Source organism: Pseudoliparis swirei, chromosome 11, assembly GCF_029220125.1.
Source record: "Pseudoliparis swirei isolate HS2019 ecotype Mariana Trench chromosome 11, NWPU_hadal_v1, whole genome shotgun sequence".
Classification (NCBI taxonomy): domain Eukaryota; kingdom Metazoa; phylum Chordata; class Actinopteri; order Perciformes; family Liparidae; genus Pseudoliparis; species Pseudoliparis swirei.
The window spans coordinates 19,875,181-19,897,205 of NC_079398.1; the positions used below are offsets into that span (position 1 = coordinate 19,875,181).

At 46.4% G+C, this 22,025-nt stretch overlaps 3 protein-coding genes across 6 annotated transcripts in view; 2 read left to right on the forward strand and 1 right to left on the reverse strand.

The window, feature by feature from the left end:
- The window catches only part of sash1b (SAM and SH3 domain containing 1b), a 47,969-nt gene extending 36,408 nt beyond the window's left edge, over positions 1-11,561 (forward strand). For both annotated transcript variants that reach the window (XM_056425692.1, XM_056425693.1), the window contains exons 5-18: positions 888-928; positions 1,174-1,260; positions 1,402-1,514; positions 1,808-1,909; positions 2,827-2,959; positions 3,528-3,904; positions 4,256-4,330; positions 4,439-4,579; positions 4,670-4,802; positions 7,979-8,148; positions 8,253-8,459; positions 8,959-9,109; positions 9,507-9,638; positions 10,926-11,561. In XM_056425692.1, coding sequence (XP_056281667.1) covers positions 888-928; positions 1,174-1,260; positions 1,402-1,514; positions 1,808-1,909; positions 2,827-2,959; positions 3,528-3,904; positions 4,256-4,330; positions 4,439-4,579; positions 4,670-4,802; positions 7,979-8,148; positions 8,253-8,459; positions 8,959-9,109; positions 9,507-9,638; positions 10,926-11,365 — 2,302 coding nt within the window. In that variant the 3' untranslated portion in view covers positions 11,366-11,561. The remainder of the gene's footprint in view (positions 1-887; positions 929-1,173; positions 1,261-1,401; positions 1,515-1,807; positions 1,910-2,826; positions 2,960-3,527; positions 3,905-4,255; positions 4,331-4,438; positions 4,580-4,669; positions 4,803-7,978; positions 8,149-8,252; positions 8,460-8,958; positions 9,110-9,506; positions 9,639-10,925) is intronic.
- Positions 11,562-11,692: 131 nt separating this feature from the next.
- On the reverse strand, positions 11,693-15,368 carry ddo (D-aspartate oxidase). 2 transcript variants are annotated; one of them, XM_056425736.1, is made up of 5 exons: positions 15,217-15,368; positions 13,409-13,585; positions 13,164-13,272; positions 12,892-13,068; positions 11,693-12,718 (listed from the first exon to the last, which is right to left on the reverse strand). In XM_056425736.1, the coding sequence occupies exons 2-5, from the start codon at positions 13,572-13,574 to the stop codon at positions 12,160-12,162; spliced, it is 1,011 nt and encodes a 336-aa protein (XP_056281711.1). In that variant the 5' UTR covers positions 13,575-13,585; positions 15,217-15,368; the 3' UTR covers positions 11,693-12,159. The 2 variants fall into 2 exon arrangements, with proteins under 2 accessions (XP_056281711.1, XP_056281712.1); XM_056425737.1 differs by lacking the exon at positions 13,409-13,585.
- A 94-nt stretch (positions 15,369-15,462) lies between these two features.
- Positions 15,463-22,002, forward strand: zbtb24 (zinc finger and BTB domain containing 24). 2 transcript variants are annotated; one of them, XM_056425697.1, is made up of 7 exons: positions 15,463-15,478; positions 16,859-17,684; positions 19,226-19,393; positions 19,598-19,681; positions 20,169-20,252; positions 20,326-20,407; positions 20,595-22,002. In XM_056425697.1, the coding sequence occupies exons 2-7, from the start codon at positions 16,883-16,885 to the stop codon at positions 21,331-21,333; spliced, it is 1,959 nt and encodes a 652-aa protein (XP_056281672.1). In that variant the 5' UTR covers positions 15,463-15,478; positions 16,859-16,882; the 3' UTR covers positions 21,334-22,002. The 2 variants fall into 2 exon arrangements, with proteins under 2 accessions (XP_056281672.1, XP_056281673.1); XM_056425698.1 differs by lacking the exon at positions 15,463-15,478 and adding an exon at positions 15,859-15,874.
- Positions 22,003-22,025: the final 23 nt, after the last annotated feature.

Consider the following 22,025-nt stretch of genomic DNA (forward strand, 5'->3'; position numbering starts at 1 on the left):
TTCAAAGATTAGTCATGTTTCATCGTGAGTAAATGGTGATGACTAAGGACAAAGCGACATTTTGATTTGACTAATCTTGTTGTTGCCTTTTTATGGATGTAATAATAAGAAACAGGGCTGCATTATTAAAGAGCATGAACGCACACTGCCCCCTAGTGGCACAAGTACATAATAATGCTGGAGAAACCGATGGCTACCAGCATTATAGATGCATTTTAATAACTTAACAATATTATGTATTGTCTCCCACAAGAAGAGTTTTAAAGAGGGAAAAGTGTGCTGATGCTACTATTAAAATATTATGGTGTGTTGCTTTTGTTTGAGAAGTTCCATGGTCCTTTTTTGAAGGAAATGCAATTAATATTGCTTTTTGACAACTTTTTATTTGGCAATATTCAAGATTTAATCATGCAAAAACAAGTTCAGTGAATACTTTAGAGACGGAGGGAGGGAGGGAGGGAGGGAGGGTGGGTGAAAGTGTGCAGGAAATGCAGAGGCCACATTAGCGCTGCTGCAAAACCCTGACTGGACATGAAAAAGGAGCCATTGTTCCTCCGATGGCCGAGAGCGCTGACCTCCGTTCATCAACCGAGAGCGGCCGCTCGCTCTCTTTCCTCCGATTTGACGGCTTTGACTTCCTTTCACTGAGATGCTACTGTCATGAGGAATAGTGCGCTTTGTGATTTTTTTTTGTTGGGGTTTTTTAAAAAAAATCTTGAAGCAAGTGGAGAACGAAAAAAAGACATGTTAAGGGAGATGGTGTGAGAGCAGGAGAAATGAAGAAGATAACTTTGACATACTGGTATTGTTCTATTCATGGCTCTTGACTCCCCGTTTGAACTCCTAAACTAATTGGTAATAAGTGCATGTTTTGTTTGATTTTTCAGGTTTCCTGTCCACAAATCTAGCTCTGATGACGGATCAGGAGGTACGTTGAAGTTTTATACTTGTATATTTAATTATCCATGGGGAAAAAAAGCTTGTATTTGTAGGTGATTTTATTCCATATTTCTTCTTTGGTGGTAGTAATGATGACGTTTAGTGACTCTTTTCAAACGGACACCTTTATGTTTTGTATTATTGTAACCCATGACATTAGTTTGTTAATTCAGGTTCTGGAGTTATCAACTGTTACGACTTCTCTAAATTAAACTGAATTGTTGTGCTCTTTAGGAAAATGGGATGGAAAGAGAAAGAGCAAGTCTTTTTGGCAGACTTTTCGAAAGTCACAGAAAGGAGTGTTGCGTCAGATTTCAAAAGGTCAGTGAAGAGCACAAAGGAAAGCTCATCAACATGTGCCCGTCTTTATGTCACGTGACATTCACAATTTGGTTGAATAAAAAAGCCAAATTCAAGTTGTGTTTGGTCCCATCTGCTGACATCTCCACTTTCACTTGACAGGTGACGACGTTGGTTTTGTGGCCAGTGAAATCACCATGAGCGATGAAGAGCGTATCCAGCTGATGATGATGGTGAAGGAGAATATGATATCCATCGAGGAAGCCTTGGCACGGGTATGATGTCATCCCAAAACTCCCCTCGTCTCACAGATGCTGTGTTTTATTCTTTCAACTAAATGCTGCAGATGAAAGTACGCCAACACTTTCACGTCTGACATTTTGAAGCCAAAATAAGAATTCAAATTGCAAAATCTGAGAGCAAATCTGGACGTGATCGATGCAGGACATTTGGCAAAGTTAACGGCATGTAGGGAATAGCGTTCCAATGTGGTCGTATGGTTAAAACCATGGTTTTATCTCCAGCTGCTGAAGGATGACTAACTAACGGGGTCATCTTCTTTCTGCAGCTGAAGGAGTTTGAAGTACAGAACAGACAGACGTGCCGGTCCGAGCCCACGGAATGGGCCGAGCCCTCCGGCCTCGCCACGAACGAGTCATTCAGCTGCACCGTAAGTCTCTGAAGCTCTCGCTCTGAGGGCATCTTAAGACGCTTTTTCACATTGAATCACAACTTCAGGGAGTGTGTTGGGCTCTCTGCTCGCCCGGTGCCACGGCCGCTCTCTTTCCCTCGGTCAGTGTCCCGTTGATGAACCGGGGGCCCCTCTAAAGCCCCTCAGCTCAGGGCCCTCTCCCAACTGCAGGCTTCCATTCATCGCTGTCAAAGCGCTAACCCCCCCCCCATTGTGCTGCGGGATTCAGCACCGGCCCGGTTATGCAGGCCGCAGCTCTTTTGTGTGAGTGTGTGTGTTCGTGTGTGTTGTTCTTTGAACAATAGTAATTATAGACCATCTCTACATGCATTGAATTGTCGCGTGTATTTTCCAATCTGCTTTCATTTAGTCTTTCGATGTCTCTTCTGGGATGGACATACCGCTCGTGTTTTTTGGTCGGCAGACTTATAAAAAAAAAAACCTCAACATCTGTGAACCCGAGTCTTCCAACGCACCGTGGACTTTTTTTCTCTAACCGTCGTTTCATTTTAAAGTTTAAGGTGATTTCCAAGCAGCGAGCTTTCCGTCTTTCTTCTCTTCCCCCAACAGGAAGCCGGTTCTCGTGCACTGAGATGTTTAGATGGGCTTCAGTGTCATCACTGAGGTTTACAACCACATGTTTATTTTAAACTACAAGTCCCTTTGACAGAGCGCTCAGCCAGAGCTTACAGACCTTATTATTATATATATATATTGTAATGGTGAGCACATGCACTACATCCGAGTACAAAGACGGTAAAAGTGTCGAGTAACATCTCTTTTCATATCCAAAATAATTGCCCTTACACCTGGTAAACGGTCCACGATGTACAGACCCGTCGTGTTACTGTGGTAACGGTTGTCTGTGATTAACCATCTCTTGTCTCTCCTCTCAGCCGTGTGACCCGTCAGACAGCGAACAGGAGGAATCTGTGACGTTCAGGAGACTCCACAAACTGGTCACCTCGACCCGGAAGGTGAAGAAGAAGCTGATCAGAATCGAGGAGTCGAAGAGGCCCGGAGCCGAGGGTACGAAAACCATCTGACTTTTGTCTCTTCAAGTGCAGCCAAGATGTTTTTAAAAAACCTAGCAGTTTTAAAACGTTCTGTTATATGTTGAACGCCACAATTCTGAATGTGACGCAGAGTCTGGAGAAAATATCAGTAATTGTGCCCGATCTAATTATTGTTTGACTTAAAGTCCGTGCTGCAATAACAGTACTTACTTCACTGTGTGCTTTTCGCTAGTTTCGTCGTCTCTGTGAATATAAGTTTTGAAGATGATGCTTTTTCCAAGCCCTGTCCAAACGGCTTGTATACTATGGGAGTTTTAAAAAACAACATTAAACCGGTGACCAAACAGTGTTTTAGTTGGATTTGCAGCTTTTGCATCTATTAAATGATCCCTGAAAGCTTTCAGATATGTTCCACCTTCATAAGAAGAATTTAACGGAAAGAAAGACGATTTAAATTGAGATGTTATTGACCTGCAGTTGCAATGATGACAGCTGAAAACGTATCTATAGTCTTAAACTCAAGCATTTCTTTCCGTTTTACTTCATGTCACGTTGTATTTGTACCTCTTCTTACCCTCCAGAGAGCTTCACGATGGACGGTCTTGCTTTTGGAGATGCCGGCGCCTCGCTGTACTCCGATGTGCGCAAGAAGCTCGCCGTCTGCCCCGTGGACTCCCTGGCGTCGGCTCTGCGTGACCAGCTGACGTGTGAGGGGGAGTCCGACAGCCCGACCACCTCCCCGTCCTCCCGCGGCCTGGACGTCTGCAGCGGCCACAAGATCTTCCAGGCCTTCAGAAAATCCAGCGGAAGCCCCGTTCACCAGGGGACGAGTGTGGCGGCGGAGGCGAGGCAGGCCGCTGAGGCCGGTGAAATGGAGGCTTCCGATAACGAGCAATCCAAAATCGCTCGCTCTGTGACCGATGGAGAGCTGCGTCCCCGGATCCTCAGCCAGCATGGGGTAAGTAGAGAGTACACGTTGACGATGTTTAACACTATGCCGCCCTGCAGCGCCGATGCTCGTGAGATGTGAATACAGTCCAGTTAATAGGTGACTACTTCGCAATAGAGGCCATGTTGTACTTATCGTATAATACCGTCAACCGTTTTCTTTCTAATTTTAGAATCTGAGAATTGTTTAGTATTTTTTCTGCGGTGTCCAGCTGAAGGAATTTATATGCCCCACGGTTCATCCTAGATATAATTCAAACTGTCGTAAAAGTGATGGACAGATGGCCGGATGCACGCTCTTAAAAATGCCACGTCCTCGCGGGAACCAACTTCACCTCCTGCTTCTGTTTATTTGTTCCAGAGAGCTTGTAGCTTCGGAGGTTTTGACCTGACGAACCGCTCTCTGCAGGCGGCCGTCCCGAACAACGACGACGTCGTACGTAGCCGTCTTTCTCCCTTTTTTTAATTTTCAAACACTGGATTAAAAAAAGAAATAGATTGATTATTTAGCCTTTTTTCTGCTTTTTCTGTGTCTGGATATTAGAATAAAGACCGAGACGGCGCGAGAGAGCCCATCAAGTCTCCGGCGACGTCTAGGATTTCCCTCGGCAAAAAAGTCAAGTCTGTGAGAGAAACCATGAGAAAACACATATCCAAGAGATACCACTGTTCTCTCTCTGAACAGGTGTGTACCGTCGCTCTCGCACAGCAGCATCGGTCAGCGCTACTCGTTGACTTCCAGCGTAGGTCATAGTTATTGTTCTTGTCCGTGTAGTCGAGCCCGGACCGCACATGCAGCTGCCCTCGCTCTCCTCAGAAGGACTGCGACTCTCTGGAGAAACCCAAACTGAAGCCAGGAGGGTCTGTGGAAAGCCTGAGGAGTTCCCTCAGCGGACAAAGCTCCATGAGTAAGTCGTGTGTGCGTGTGTGCGTGTGTGCGTGTGTGTGTGTGTGTGTGTCAAATACTTCACCGTGTTTGTTTCAAGTTGACCTTGGAACGCCAGCTGGGTGGCGTTTATCAGGAAAGTGTTTTCATGGTCATTATTCGCTTCTGAGATCGTCTAAACGTCCTTGTCTTGTTGTGTTTGCCTGTGTGGGTAACCAACAGCCGGCGCTTCAGTCGGCGTGCGATGCCAACGGACCCGTGCCGTCTCGTTCATGTTCATATTCGATCCAAGATGGCGCCGCGGATGTCTGCCTCGGTGGTGCGCTCTCTCGTGTTTTTTATGTTTTTGTTCATTTGCACGGTTTTCAGCACTCCCTCTACGATTACTTTTTCTCGAGAAGAACTCATGAATGTTCGACTTTCCATTCCTCAAACCCTTTCACCGGACTTTACAGACCCAGAAACTTTTTTGGAGATATTGGTTGGAGGGGCAGCTGCTCTCTGTGGAGCTCGGAGGAGGAAACGCAGGCGTGGGAAGCGCGCTGGAGCGCTGGTTAGACTGCGAGAGCAGGGGATCCGAACGCCGCTCCCCTCGTTACACCTGGCAAACGTCCGCTCTCTGCCCAACGAAATGGACGAACTGCTGCTCCTCAACAAAATAAACAGGGATTTATCAGGATCTTCTGCCCCGTGTTTCACTGAAACATGGCTCGGTGAGTACATCCCAGACAGCATCCTCCACCTGCCGGGCTTCCAACTCCACCGCGCGGATCGCATTAAGGAATTAACGGGGAAAACAAGGGGAGGAGGAGTCTGCTTTTATATCAACGAAAGTTGGTGTTCAGATGCCACAGCGCTATGGAAAATATGCACTCCTCACCTAGAATCCATATCCATAAACTGCAAGCCATTTTATTCACCGCGGGAGTTTTCCTCCTTTATTCTTGTCGGTGTCTACATACCACCTCAAGCCTGCGTTAGCGAGGCACTACGGCACCTCGCTGACCAGATAACCAGCACGGAGCGAAAACACCCAGACTCTCTTCTGATTATCCTTGGGGATTTCAACCAAGCAAAACTCAGCCGCGAACTTCCGAAATACAGGCAGCACCAGGGACAAAAACACACTCGACCACTGCTACACAATCCTGAAGAACGGATACCGCTCTGTTTCCTGTGCAGCTTTGGGACTCTCTGATCACTGCCTGGTTCATCTCCTCCCAAGCTACAGGCAGAAACTTAAATCTGCAAAGCCTGTGGTGAAAACCGTGAAGAAATGGACCAACGAGTCGAAGCTGGAGCTACAGGCCTGCTTTGACTGCACTGACTGGAGTGCCTTTGAGGCTGCATCCACATCACTCGACGAACTCACTGACACTGTGACGTCATATATCAGTTTTTGTGAAGACATGTGTGTGTACCCACCAAAACGTACTGCATCTTTAAAAACAATAAACCGTGGTTCACAGCAGGGCTCAGGCGGCTTCGTCAAGACAAAGAGGAGGCCTTCATGAGTGGGGACAGGATCCTGTACAACCGGGCCAGAAACACATTGACTAAGGAGATCAGAGGAGCAAAGAGAAGCTACTCTGAAAAGCTGAAAAACAGGTTTTCAGCTAACGACCCTGCGTCAGTGTGGAGAGGCCTGCGGGACATCACCAACAATAGGAAGTCCTCCCCCCACTCCATGGAGAACCCTCAACTGGCTGACGATCTGAATGTGTTTTACTGCAGGTTTGATCACCCCACATTCACACCCCTCACCCGCTCCAACTCAGACTTCACACAATCATCTGCATCCCCTGTTATCACCTCCCCCCTGACCCCCCTCCGGCACTGACGGTCTGTGAAGAGGATGTGTGCCGGCTCCTTCAGAGACAGAAGACGAGGAAGGCAGCGGGCCCAGATGCTGATCAGCTGGCCCCCATCTTCACACGGATCTTCAACAGATCTCTGGAGCTGTGTGAAGTCCCCTCCTGCTTCAAACGCTCCACCATCATCCCAGAAGTCCTCCTCACCAAACTCTCCCAGCTCACTGTGCCTGCCTCCACCCGTCAGTGGATTACAAACTTCTTGATGGACAGGAAGCAGCCGGTGAGGCTGGGAGAAACAATATCCAGCACCCGGTCAGTCAGCACTGGCGCACCTCAGGGATGCGTGCTCTCCCCACTGCTCTACTCCCTCTACAGGAGACCCATCTGTTCAACTCCTAAAATGTGCAGACGACACATCAGTCATCGGCCTCATCCGTGATGATGACGAGTCTGCATATAGGCGGGAAGTTGAACAGCTGGTCCTGTGGTGCGGTCGCAACAACCTAGAGCTGAACACGCTGAACACTGTGGAGATGACAGTGGACTTCAGGAGGAGCCCCCCAGCACTGCCCCCCCTCACCATACTCAATAACACTGTGTTGGCTGTGGAATCCTTCAGGTTTCTGGGATCCACAATCTCCCGGAACCTGAAGTGGGAACCTAACGTCAACAAAATCATCAAGAAGGCCCAGCAGAGGATGTACTTCCTGCGCCAGCTTAGGAAGTACAACCTGCCTCAGGAGCTGCTGATCATGTTTTACACCGCAGTTATAGAGTCTGTTCTGTGCACTTCAATCACTGTCTGGTTTGGATCGGCCACCAAACTGGATCAGAACCGACTCCAACGGACAGTCGGGTCTGCAGAGAAGATCATCGGTGCCAACCTGCCCACCATCCAAGACCTGTACACCTCCAGAGTCAGGAAATGGGCAGGAAAAATCACTGCAGACCCCTCCCACCCCGGACACAAACTATTCAAACTCCTCCCCTCTGGCAGACGCTGCTGATCACTGTTCGCCAAAACCTCCAGACACAAAAACAGTTTCTTCCCCCTCGCCGTCTCACGACTGAACAGCTAACCCACTGTAGCATATATATTTATATATTTATCCCTGCACTTCTCGCACTCTCCACTTCTTCTGGCGCTACTGTTTCACAGCTACTGTATATAGCCATTCCTCTTGTATATACTTTAAGTCACTTTCTAAAACTTCTTTGACCTTTGCACTCTTAGTTTTGTTTGTTCTGTATTGTGTTGAAATGTATATTTTGTGTAAGCACTGAGAGACACTTTACCAAGTCAAATTCCTTGTTTGTGCAAACTTACTTGGCCAATAAAACTGATTCTGATGTGGTTGATTTGTCTTTTCTGTGGTTTGTGCAGGCGGTCAGACTGTCGGTACCACCGACTCCTCCAACAGCAACAGAGAGAGCGTGAAGTCTGAGGACGGCGAGGAGGACGAGCCGCCGTACCGCGGACCCTTCTGTGGGCGCGCTCTCGTCCACGCCGACTTCACCCCCAGCCCCTACGACACGGACTCGCTCAAGCTTAAGGTAACGGCCGCGCCAACGTTCAGCCGGGTGGGCGGCGCGTCACGCGGCGCCGACGTGTCTTTTTAAAAAAAAGAAACTCGAGCTCCGCCGGTCTTCTCTTGCAGAGCGGCGACGTCATCGACGTCATCAGTAAGCCTCCGATGGGCACGTGGATGGGAATGCTCGGCGGCAAAGTCGGCACCTTCAAGTTCATTTATGTGGACGTCCTGAATGAAGAGGAGGCGAAGCCCAAAAAGACGCGCAGGAGGAGGAAGGCCCGGCATCCCAAACCCACCTCGGTGGAGGAGCTCCTCGATCGCATCGACCTCAAAGTAATAATCCTACTGTGATGTTTTTAATACACAGATATCGTCAGACATTAAATAAATTGGTTCTAGCTGTGTTTAATGAAATATACATTTTTTTGCTAAGAAGATTGATACCACGCTCATGTCTCTGCTATATATATCAACCTAAAACCAGGTGATGTTGGCTCAGCTTACAGTAGCATGAAGATTGGAAATCCACTGACTATCATCAGCTGACTCTGTTGACCGTGCAGTCGTGCTGGTATTGATCTTCTCACAAACTCTCAGCACAAAAGTGTGTCCCATAGTTTTTAAACCACTCACTTAAAAATAGTTAAGTTTTAATAACATTTGCAATTAATCATTGAAGAGGAGTTACAAGGTTTGGAAACATGAAACATGCTTCTTTTCTCATCAAGTAAAAATACGTATTGGCATGAAATATTGCATGGTCGAATGAACACCGTATATTTGTATTTAGTATTTACCCGTTGGCACATAATCTACCCTCCCCTCTCCACAGGAGCATCTTCCCACGTTCCTTTTCAACGGCTACGAGGATCTGGACACGTTCAAGTTGTTGGAGGAGGAGGACCTGGACGAGCTGAACATCAGGGACGCCCAGCACAGAGCGGTGCTGCTCACCGCCGTGGAGCTGCTGCAGGAGGACGATGGTGGGTAACCAGCCGGGTGTTATATATCTCACCTGAGCACGACATAAGACTCAAAACATTAACATATATGCACACTATCAAACATGGAGAAAAGAAGATTAAAATAATAGATTATAGAAGTATTACATTATTTAATTATTATTATTATATATTAATATTATATATTATCATTATAGAAGTATAATAGAAGAGTAAAAATATATAAATATATATATTTTTATATATTTATATATATATACATATATTTATATATTTTGTTCTCACTATTTTGAATAAAGTCTGTTTACAGTCCAGAATCTTAAAAAAAAAAAAAAAGTTAGTTCCCCAGCAGTTGTCTGTTGACTGAGATCATAAGGTGTGACCGTCTGCCCCCTGTTGGGGATGTTGTGCACTGCAGGCAGCAGCGACCCGGAGCGAGGCGGTCAGTCCGAAGGCTCCCAGGAGAAGCTGCTCCTGGACCGGCGTGGACTGGCGGGGGACTCCCCGCGGGACTCCGGCTGCTACGAGAGCAGCGAGAACCTGGAGAACGGTAACGAGAGCCTGAGCCGCCCGTGAACTGTCCAGCTGCTGCGCCGCCCTCTGCTGCCTCACCGCGATCGAGACTCTGCGTTCTTCGGTCCCCGTTGCTCGAGCATTCAACGCCGCCAAATTCAGCTTCCACGCTCTCCTGGAACGCCTCTGCTGTCGTCACATTTACTTCTGGTGCTCTTGTTTTTGTATCCAAGCATCTTCTTCTTCAAGTCATACTCTCTTCTGTTCCTGCATTATTGACTCGTCACCTTTTTGGTCTGTTAAGGCCTTTTGAGAACCGACACAGCTCGCCTTTCTTTACAAGCATCACGTTCTCGATACGTTATTAAAAAGAGGATCACGCGAGCTTCTCTTGTCGTCATGGTACAAGAAGGTTCACCGACACGCTGAACCGAGCAGTGACCTCTCGACATTTTTTTCACACCCTTGGAGCAGCTTGTGGGTCGACCCTCAGTTGAGTGGTGAGTTGGTTGTGGTGAATTTAGCATTTGCTGAAAATAGTGACTGTTGAACTGACGCGTGAGAAGATTTACGTAGTGCACAAAAAAAAAACCTTCTCAGTAATCGCAGTACATATTTACTGTGAATGCTTGCTTTATTCATAGCTATATCCTTCCTATTGTGGTTATTTGGTTTGGCTTCTGTCTTTGAAAATTGTCTCCATGGGGAAGAGTTGTGCTTCTTGTGAATGTCCAAAGGTCATGTGGTTTGAGAACTGATCGGCCACCCGTGTACAGTGCTCTCAAGATATTTTTGCCGTTTATGTGTATATTTTTTTTAGCCCAAGTGAAATATAACGTTGCGCAATATTTTATCATGTGCCTGAAAACTGCATGATGCAGAAGAATTCAAAGTATTTACGAAATAGCATAATTCTACTTGTTAAAATATGGCATTTTTGTATAATTGTAAATGCACTGAAATGCCGACTTAAAGCGACCTTCAAATTGGTTTCACGCGCTTTGAAGTCGAAGGTAAACTCGTTCCAGCTCTCCTGACAGCGGCAGGTCTGAAGTCTCAGCGTTTTCTGAAGTGAGCTCCCGTCGCGGCCGGTTGAGAGTGAGGAATAAATTGCTCCGTGCTTAACCAGACTTGACTGCTCGCTTCTTTTCTTTCACTCGTCCTTCATTTGCGGCGCACATTTCGATTTCGTTTGTCCTTTTTCCCCAGAACTCACTCTTTTGCCCTCTGCTAAGTTTTTTTTCTTCCTCTTTTAAGCTCAAAATACATGTCACGCCTGACCGGCACCTGCATGACCGGCACACACTCCACTTGTTTATTTCAGGAAGGGACAAAAAGACGTCTTCATCCACCAGCAGGTCCTCCTCCGGGTTTGAGTCGAGCCCCCTCCCGTCCTCCCCTCCTCCCCCCCGGATCCTGAGCTCTAGTAAGACTTCGCTCCACAGTAACCCAGGACACCCGCTCTGTAGCTTCTCCCCACTAAGACCCCCGGAGATCGGCTTACGTCTCCGAAGCCCGGCAGGACCTCGTCTTCCCGGTGGAGCCACAGCGAGGAGTCTGAGCTGCGTGGAGCTGAGAAGGAACCCGGCGCCAGATCTGCTGAGGCGGAGCGTCTCTGTGCCGGTCCTCCACAGAGCGCGGGAGAGGACACGCATCGAGCCGGACGACCGGGATCTGACCACCGGCGTCGGGACGGAGGAGAGCAGCGGCTCCAGGTCCACAGTGACGCTTTCTGACAGCGTGTTGGCCTCAAAGAGCACGTGAACCGCTACTTTACAGATGTCAGTTGCAGCTGGTGACCATCTTAAAGCCATGTTGTTGTTTCAGAATGTTTTAAAGAAGCAGTGTGTGGGATTCAGTGCCCTCTAGCTGTGAAGTGGTGTAATTGCACCCCTCCACTCACCCCTCATTTTGCCAGTTTCGAGAAGCTACGGTGGCCTTCAGGGTAATTTAGAAATACAAAAGACTCCCTCTAAAGGGTTTGGTTTGTCCGCCTCGAGATAAGAAGCGCTCGTTCTAAAGGTAAAATAAAAGAGACTTTATACACAACAAAGTGGAGTCCAGCAGTTACTCAAACAGGATGAGGAGCCATTCATGGTTCATCAAACAATGCTTTTATTTTATTTTTTAAATTCATTTTACTGTCGATTTACTCTAATTCAACATTGTTTTAACTCGCAGTTTAAAACTTTTTTTAACAAAGATGGAAAATACTAAATATCACCAGACAGTTGATGCAGTAAACTATCAGCAGTTCTCATCAGTCGTTCCCTCTTCACTCATTTGTCATAAAGATTTATTTTATATATTATTTGTAAAAATAAAAAACGACTTTCACCTCAATAAATGTTGTATTTCAGTTAATTGCAGCACAGTAGATCTTTTAAGGCAATTGTATATATTCTTTTTAATTTACAATGTTATATTTTTCTCTCAAAGTATCAATTGTTCAGCAAAATGTATTTTCACACTATATAAAGCGTACTGCAAATTCTCAATATTTAAGTGCTGATTAGTTAGTCTTATTTAAAGTGAAGCGTGAAAGCAGAGTTCCTGCTTCACAGTCTCGCCTGTGGGCTCGTCTCATGGAGGCTCTGCCTCACCAGCCCCAGGGCGTCCAGGGCGGTTCCCCAGGCCAGGGTGACTCCAAAGGCTCCGTGGCCGTAGTTGTGGACCACGGGAACCCGGCGGCCCCGCAGCTGCGTCACCTCCCGCTCCACCCTCGGATTCTTCCTGCTCGGCCTCAGACCGACCCACCCGCCCAGGACTTTAGCTTTGCCGATGGACGGCTCCAGCCCGCCGCAGCGCTCCAGGATGCCCTTCGTCTCGCCGTCGTCCACTTGCAGTCGCCAGTCCCCCTCCTGCCTCGTGCCGCCGACGGTGACCCAGTGTATGCCGGGGTAGATGTAGGTCTTTCCATCTGCATCCTTGATGAAATGCTTCAGCCAGGGGGCCTCCACCTTGAGGACCTGACCTCTGACGGGGTGCATCTGGTCGTCACCCACCAGCAGCTTGGAGCCCAGGCCGGAGCAGTTGACGATGACGTCATAGCTGTCGCTCAATTCCTGCAGACTGTTGACCTTCCTCTGTTCCACTTGACCTCCAGCTGTTATAAACCTTTACAACACATGAAACCATGTCGTTATATAAAAAGCGTCCTTAACTATTCACATGTGGAATCGACATGTAAATTGAACTGCAATGACCTTGAATTTAAAACTTTTAGGGAAAGTAATAATGACCCAACACCTTTTTGACCTGACCGCGCAAGTTTAAGATGGAAGGCAAACCTCTTCTGGAGCCACGGCAGGTAGCTGGAACATTCACATTTGATGGTGGTGAACGCCTGTCCGAACTTGTGATCCGGAAACCTTTTCAGTTCGCTGTCCGTCATGAGCCGAAAGCCAATCACGAGGTCCGACCAGAAGGGTTTCTTAACGGCGGGCGCGTCCTTGAAAATGTGGAAGCTGGAAAATAATCAAAACAACAAAAACAGATGCAAAACTATGTATTTTAACTTTAACATTATTTTTTGTATATAGACCTGTATAACAATTGTTACCCGGAGCTCAGAATCACTCCGGCTTCCGGGGAGTGTTGGGATTGCGCAATATCCAACAGGTGATCAAAGCTGGACTTGAACCAGCGTCTTTGTGTTTCCATGGGAATATCTGAGAGAGAAGTAGCATCAAATCCCTCGTTTACAACAAGCACAGCAGTGTAAAGTATATGTATAAACTATAATGATCCTGGTAAATGTCGTCCACTGTGTGAGGAACGTTGTTGTTACAAGGTTGGCGTGACAACCTGGAAACTCTCCAGCAAACAGGATGCCAGCAGCTCCATCACTGGTGGTGTGAGGACTGAACTTCTCAGCCAGCAGGGTGACGGAGCAGGAGGGCAGAGCCTCGGCGATGCAGACGGCGGTGGAGAAGCCGACGACGCCCGCTCCCACCACCGCGACCCGCTGCATCCTGCTCAGGCCTGCGTGTCAAAGGTAGACGATGCTGCAAGACGACCTTTGGATTGACTAAGTTAATCCCCACCGACGAGGTTTAACTTTAACCGACTGCTCCGCCTCACCGACACGAGGCCTTAACTCATTTAATAACGCACTGTTGCATAACCCACATTGTAAACCGCTGCAGATTGTTCCTGCAGCTTATAAACTTGTGCCGTTTGACTTTTCTTTGTTATATTGTGTCATTTTGTTGTTTCTTTTCAACAATTATCCACAAACATAAAGACGGCATTGGCTGATTTTAATTCTATATCTCTTTCTCCTCACTGACGATTTTCAGATCCATATCGGATACCATGCATATAGAAGCAGCAGCCATACAGCAATGTCAAAAGAGTCCATTAGCATTTTAAAAATCCAACATTTTAAATGAGAAGTTAAAAAAAGTTACAGCACACTGGCCATTGTTTTATTATATACTATCAAATTTATCTTACTGATGCATAAACAAACAATGTTAATATTATAGATTGTGTTGGAACTTTTTTTCTTCTTTAAATCGATATTTACTAATGCATCATATTTTCTATATATCATATTCCTTTATTCGTCCCACAGTGGGGAAATTTCAAAAATCACAGCAGCAGTGCACATCAGAGCATCAATGAAAATAAATATAAAACACAAAACAAAATACTAAAAACTAAATACTAATCCTAAATATAAATATATATATATGGATCATTCATAATGTGTAATATCTTAATTTGCAGGAATATCTTTAGCTTTCGACTAAATATAGTGGAGTGAAAAGTATATTTCCCTCATTACATATGCTCCAATTTTAAAGTGGAATGAAAAATGGAAATACTTTATCAGTTTGGTGTGCTAGGGACCGTCAACTAAGAGCAATGCCGATAAGACTTCTAAAGTAATAATAATCGTAGCTTCTTTGTGCTATCGTGTCACCAACATCACTTTATTCATCAATGGGCTCCTTTTGGTATTTTTATAAGCCCATTAATGTAGAAAGTCGTCTTCATCACACACAATGTTATAGCAGTGGAGTTATTGAATATTCTTTTCAAATAGAAATTAAAATTAATGAATAAAAAGCAAATTTTTCTCTAATAGCTGTTGCAGTACAACTAAGAGGAGCACATTGATGTATGAAGTGATTTTGGTTACAATACATGACAATGGAGCCATTGAAGAGGTGCGCAGTCTTTTCGGCATTGCGCTTTGTAGACGGTCCCTGCGCATGCGTCACACAGCCCCCACGCAATGTTCTCTTTCCAACTTTAACAAACTATTTTAGTTTATCATCCCAGCACCACCTTACACCACCTTACACCCAAGTCATGGGACATAATATGCACCAGTGGGACATAAGGTGTAATAACATGGACAATACATGTATTATATTATATATATTATATAATATGAATGCGGTTGCATGTGTCAGATCTGACACATGCAACCGCACCAAGACTATAATTCCTCCCACGCTTCACGAGCAATACTGATCATCTGATTGTGTATTTATTGTATTGTATTTGCACCTTTTTTAATATAATTGTGTGTGAATGCTGCGGCGTACATAAGTTATATGTCTGATACTGAAGGGAAGAGAACTCATGTTGTGCGTCGTTACCTTGAATGGTGATCACGATCTCAAGATGCACAATTCTCAGAACCTGTTTAGTTTCTTCCGTCTTTGAAGGTGTTTCCAGATCCTAAAATAAACTATTGTTTTGTTGTTTGTTTTATGGCTCGTTCGAAAACAAACTGGCGGTCCGTGTGTATGTTTTTGATCCATGGTCGTAAATGCAGGGTGGGTGAATCTCGAATCTCGTTGGAAATCGCAACTCTCGCGATAACTCATTCGCATTCCCCCTCTCCGGCCGAAGTGGAAGGTAAGGTCCTAAAAGCTCACTACCGTGTTGAGTTACGTCGCGTGTTGTGCGCCGAGTTTGTTCCACACAGAAACGTCCTCGCCGTAACGCGCTATTTCATGCGCGGACGTTGTTATTTCCGCCAGCTTCAGCGTGTTTCTAACGTGCGGCGGCTGCATTGTGTGTGTATGTGTTTGAGAGACGTTAGCATGTTAGCTTGCGTGCTAACACTCGCGTTGTTCCTGCAGATTAAGGCTGTAGTTTTGCGACCAAACCCGAGTTAACTTTGTATGAGCGTGGTGGCGTTAAGTGCACAATACTTGTAGACTACCGTGCACTAAGTTGCGAATAGTATAGTCACCTGCGTTTGTTGTTGTTTTATGTTTGCAAGCTTTAAATGATCCATTGACAATTGTGGTAATTTATTTATTTATTTTTCTTTGGTTTATTTGATAAAGGACAGTGCACATTAATATACCCATTTCTCTAAATGTGCCAGAGTTATCAGCCAAGAGGCTATTTTTCATCTGTAGTCCCAAGAGGCAGATAGTCAAAAAATAAACCTAAAAACATAAGATTACATATGTGTGTACAATATTTACACTTTCCTAATCATGGGTGCACAAACAATTAATAGTGAGAATCGTGATTATAGTCTTAGACACTGTCTGATAAGACATGCAACAAGAAGACTCACACATTCATAACAGACAAAGCAAATAAATTAAGGAAGAACTCTGTTGGATTGAACCGTGAATATCATTTGTTTGTCAAATAATTCCCAGTTTTTGGAAATGGGAGATTTTCTCACTTGCATTAAATTGTTTGTCTTTTAGGCTCTTCACATCCGCAAATATAACGAATATATTCACTTCACGTTGCTACGAAAGCAGATCATCTTTCATATCGATTAATTAAAAGATGTGTTGTTTATCAACCGACCAATTAATCGAGTAATAATTGCATCACTAAACTACAGCCTTAATAATTAGTTCCAGCCGTAGATAAAAAAAGACAGTTCATTGAATGTATTTTAACTTTAAATCTGTCCTTCTGTACACATTACATCTATTCTTCTGTCCATCCTGGAGAGGGATCCTCCTCTGTTGCTCTCCTGAAGGTTTCTTCCCTTTTTTTCCCCCTGAAGGGTTATTTGGGAGTTTTTCCTGGTCCGATGTGAGGTTTTGGGACAGGGATGTCTATGTGTACAGATTGTAAAGCACTCCGAGACAAATTTGTAATTTGTGAAATTGGGCTATACAAATAAACTGAATTGAATTGAATTGAAATTGATTAGGCAGTAAAAGTTGGAACTCCAAATGCACAAAAAGAGTGAATGTCTCCTTTTTCTCTCCCTCTCTCTGCCCCCCTGTTTTAATCGAGTCCTCTCATTGGCCGCAGGAACGGACGCGTTCGACAGAGAAGATGACCTCATCGCCCATGGCCCTCCACTCAGAGGCGCACAAGCAGAGCATCCTGAGCAAATTTGACGCGCTTCGGAAACGGGAGCTGCTGTGCGACATCACTCTCGTGGTGGAAGACGTGCACTACAAGGCGCACAAAGCCCTGCTGGCGGCGAGCAGCGACTACTTCTCCCTCATGTTCACGGCAGAAGATCGGATCGGCCCGTCGACCTACCGGCTGGACGGCATGGCGGCCCAGATGTTTGCGGCGGTGCTGGATTTCATCTACAGCGCCCAGGTGTCCGTGGAGGAGAGCGCCACGGAGCAGCTCCTGGCCACGGCTCGCCTCATGGAGGTCAACGACCTCGTCCGGGTGCTCGCCACGCTCTCGCCCTCCAGACGCGGGGAGGCGGAGCCGCATCCGTCGAAGTGCAAACGAGGACGGCCGAAGAAAAACGTGGCCGCGACGGCGTTGGAGGGGGGAAGCGCGACCTGCGAGAGCTCGGAGGAGAGGCTGGCTGGACGCGTGGACCGCGATGATGATGATGGAGATGATGATGGAGATGGAGGAGTTTCAGAGTCGCCGGCTAAAAACGATGCAAATTGCACCTCGGGGAGCAACCAGAGCCGGAAGAGCAAACGCAAAGTCAGGCCGCCGGTGAAATACAAGAGCTACAAGGTGGGCATCGACACGTTGGGGGGGGAGGAGCCCGGGAAGAGGGGCAGGAAGAGGAAGTACCCCGACACCGAGCCCCGGTGCGAGGACTGTGGCAAAGTGTTCAAAAACCACCTGTTTCTAAAGATCCACCAGAGGACTCACACAGGTAATGTATGAGTTATGGCACGATGATCCTCCGAAACATTTTGTGTAGCCAATCATAATGATGTTAAAAGAAAAAGAAAGTACAGTCATAATGTGATATACAAATATCACATTAATGTCGTATGTCATGAAGAAAAGTCTGTAGTGTGCCATAAAAACGGGTTATTTAGATCTACTTGATCTATTAGATTGATCCCAAATGCTATTAAATAATACTTTAATTACTTTTAAAGTTCCTCGGGGCATCATCTCTTCTATCAAATAATATATATTGACAGCGAGTTAACTGATTTAGTCTCCTTAAAGGTAAACCCTACATGTTGGATATTTTTACAGCTGGTTTGAATCGCAGCGCATTGGTTTTTTAAATATTTTTTTTAAAAACGTGGTCTAATTTTCATACTACTACTTATTTCGTCCCAAATTACTAAATATCCTGAATTTCCATTTAACACACAAGACCGAAGAAAAACGGTTCTGTACATTGTAATATTCGTGCTCACCCAGCGACGATGGTTTCATGACCACAGCGGTCAGATTCACCTCAGTGTTGCTCCTCCGTGTGTGAGACTACCTGCACACACACACACACACACACACACACACACAGAGCCACACACACACACACAAACGCATAGAGAGCCACACACACACACACAGAGGCACACAGAGCCACACACGCATAGAGAGCCACACACACACACACACACACACACACAGAGCCACACACACACACACATAGAGAGCCACACACACACACACAAAGAACCACACATAGACAGCCACACACACACACATAGACAGCCACACACACACACACAAAGAGCCACACACACACACACACAGAGAGACACACACACAGAACCACACACACACACACATAGACAGCCACACACACACACACAGAGCCACACACACACACACAAAGAGCCACACACACACACAAAGAGCGACAGAGAGCCACACAAACACACACACACACACACACACACAAAGAGCCACAAAGAGCCACACACACACACACAGAGAGCCACACACACACACACAGAGCCACACACACACACACAGAGAGCCACACACACACAGAGAGCCACACACACACACAGAGAGCCACACACACACACACAGAGCCACACACACAGAGAGCCACACACACACACACACACAGAGCCATACACACACACACACACACACAAAGAGCCACACACACACACACAGAGCCACACACACACACACAGAGCCACACACACACACACACACACACACACACACACACACACACACACACAAAGAGCCACACACACACACACAGAGCCACACACACACACACACAGAGGCACACAGAGCCACACACACACAGAGAGCCACACACACACAGAGCCACACACACAGAGCCACAGTGAGCCACACACACACAGAGAGCCACACACACACACACAAAGAGCCACACACACACACACAGTGAGCCACACACACACAGAGCCACAGAGAGCCACACACACACACCCCCCACCCCGTCACTGTTTCCTCCCGGTCTCCCAGGTGAGAAGCCTTTCCGGTGCCAGGTGTGTGCGAAGGCTTTTACCCAGAAGCACACGCTGCTGGTCCACCAGCGCATGCACACGGGGGAGAAGCCGTTCGTCTGCAGCGTCTGCAGCAAAGCGCTGTCCACCAAACACGCCCTGCAGGAGCACATGGACCTCCACCAAGGTGCCCGGCCCGCACTTCATATTCTTTGGGTTTCACCCCAATGCGCCGTTTAAAGTCCACAGGAAACCTGTTTTAAAACTAGAACATTAAAGTGCGTTTGTGTGTTTAATGAAATATATTTCGTCATCTTTTTCATCAGCATTTTCAGAAGTCAAATGAATATTGATGACTCTGCTGCTCATTCCTCTTTGCCTGCGTCCTCAGGGGGGAAATCCTTCAGCTGTGACAAATGTGGGAAGACCTTCACTCAGAAGAGGCAACTTAAAAGCCACTACCGAGTTCATACGGGTGAGAATCGCTCCGGCGCGTTCGTTACCGAAAGCCCCTCTAAAAGCATAACGGGGTTCGTACGGTTATGGAAAACCTGGAAAAGTCCTGGAATTGTTAAATGGATATTTCCAGGCCTACAGAAAAAAAAATCTCCAAAGTTTTGTAACAGTCATGTTATATTCATATGTGCATTTACGCTGAGTTTTAAATAATGAATATGCTTTTAAAATGTTGACGCTCTAAATATAAGCCGGCAAGTGAACGCACCTTAACTAAAAAGACATAAATGTTTATTCTTAATTAATGTATTAATCAAACTATTGTCTCATTCATTTGTGTTATTTAAGCTCCCGTATGCGATATTTTCTCACTTTTTCATGTATACACCGAGATAAAAAAAAAATATTTGGTCATGGAAATTTGGTTTAAAGTCCTGGAATCCCATTGGTCAACATGTGTATGAACCCTGCTTCATGTTTTCTTGTTTTTCTTTTTCTAATGAAAGGCAAGTCTCTGCCAGAATGTGCTCAGTGTCGTCACAAGTTCATGGACACGGCTCAGCTGAAGAAGCACCTGAGAACTCACACAGGTAAAGTCCGAGCAGCTGTAGAAACTACGCCGTTCTCTGACGGCACTTGATGACATCACTGGTATCCCTACAGGTGAGAAGCCTTTCACCTGTGAGATCTGTGGGAAGTGTTTCACGGCCAAGAGCACCCTGCAGACTCACATCCGGATTCACAGGTGAGAAGAAAATATCTGGACCCCAAAGGGTCGAGACGGGTTTCTTGTCGTGGGAATTAAGAACCGAAGAGGAAGAAAGTATTCAGATCCTTCTCAGTCAGAATGTTGTGTTCAAAGTCTTGAAGGACAATACATGTATTTTTAATATAGCTTTAATGTTGTAAACAATATCTGTTGTTCCTTCCAGAGGGGAGAAACCGTACGACTGCTCCGTCTGCAACAAATCCTTCTCGGACCCGAGCGCCCGGCGCCGACACGTCGCCTCTCACTCGGGGAGGAAGCCCTTCACCTGCTCCTTCTGCAGCCTCTCGTTCACGCGCCTCGACAACCTGAAGACGCACACCAAATCGCACAACAAGGAAAGGGCGGGCGACGCCTCGGAGGAGGAGGAGGCGCGCGGCGTCCTGCAGCCGTACCAGCTGCCCTCCGGCGGCGGGCAGGAGATCCAGCTGGTGGTGACGGGCGACGTGGACGACATGGACTTTGTGCCGGTTCAGAACCAGGAGATCGGCATCGTCGCCACGGACTCCGCCCACTCCAGACTCGCCCTCCTGGCCCAGTCGGCGCACCAGAATGCGGCGCTGGTCGCTCGGGGCGCCGCGGCGGACCGGAGCCCCCCGATGCAGGCTCTCGGTATGCTGGAGGGTCACGTGACCCAGCAGCAGCCGGAGCACATGCACGTCATCACCCTGAGCAAGGAGGCGATGGAGCACCTGCAGGCCCACCACGGCCCCCCGAGGCCCGTCCAGCAGCTGCAGGTGGTGCACGGGCCCGTCCAGCACCTGGCCGTGACTCAGGGGCCGGTGAGCCGGGGGCCACACGGCCAGACCAGCGAGCTGATCTCCAGCCACCACATCCAGGGGCAGACGTTCCAGATCCAGGCCGGGAGCGTGTCCTACCTGTACAGCACCGGGCAGGAGAGCTGAGCAACACGGTCATCATCCGTCTGCACATTCGATTTACAATGACAACTTAGATTTTTTTTCTTTTCTTCGACCGCTTGCTTTTTAAATTATTTTGAACAAGTTACAAAAATATAATATAAAATTGGCTAATATTCCTTTTTTACATACTCTAGTTTGGATGAGGAGGTCTTGATTCTACCAAGCAGAACATTTTACGTCTGAAATAAACTTAAATCAATCTGCAAAATATCCACTTTTTGAGAGAAGTTGGAGACGTTTGTCATTACAAAAGTTTACGCCCAACTCTCAATTCTTAGATGGATTTTAAGTCTTTGAAAGACACAAAACCGAAATCCATTACAGTTCACATTTGAACTCTAATGGTTTTACTATCATGCTGGTTTCAGGCTTTATGGCTGTTCACACTTTACTGGACAGGAATTTAAACTGTTTAGTATATTAATTAATCTGAAGACCTGTAATATGTTAGTTTAAGAAACGGTCCGCAGTAAAGCAAAATATACGCTTGAGAAAAAGAAAAACATTCTTGTTTCATTGGGACATTTTATTTTCTATTGATATAAATGATTGTATTATTTCATGTGAGAAATGGATGAAAGCAGCGTAATGGTGTCATAAGGGAAGACACGTGTTCAGTTTCTGACTGGTGGAAGACATTCTTAAATGAAATGCCTCGTTGCATGACTTGATAT

What these genes read in the sequence shown, in the direction of transcription:
- ddo (XM_056425736.1), bottom strand. Translation starts at nt 13,574, where the DNA reads ATGCAGCGGGTCGCGGTGGTGGGAGCGGGCGTCGTCGGCTTCTCCACC. An exon ending in GGAGTGATTCTGAGCTCCGG is followed by an intron (nt 13,069 to 13,163) that starts GTAACAATTGTT and finishes ATTATTTTCCAG; the next exon opens with CTTCCACATTTTCAAGGACG. An exon ending in CTGCCGTGGCTCCAGAAGAG is followed by an intron (nt 12,719 to 12,891) that starts GTTTGCCTTCCA and finishes TGTGTTGTAAAG; the next exon opens with GTTTATAACAGCTGGAGGTC.
- zbtb24 (XM_056425697.1), top strand. Translation starts at nt 16,883, where the DNA reads ATGACCTCATCGCCCATGGCCCTCCACTCAGAGGCGCACAAGCAGAGC. An exon ending in GCACATGGACCTCCACCAAG is followed by an intron (nt 19,394 to 19,597) that starts GTGCCCGGCCCG and finishes CTGCGTCCTCAG; the next exon opens with GGGGGAAATCCTTCAGCTGT. An exon ending in GCACCTGAGAACTCACACAG is followed by an intron (nt 20,253 to 20,325) that starts GTAAAGTCCGAG and finishes GTATCCCTACAG; the next exon opens with GTGAGAAGCCTTTCACCTGT.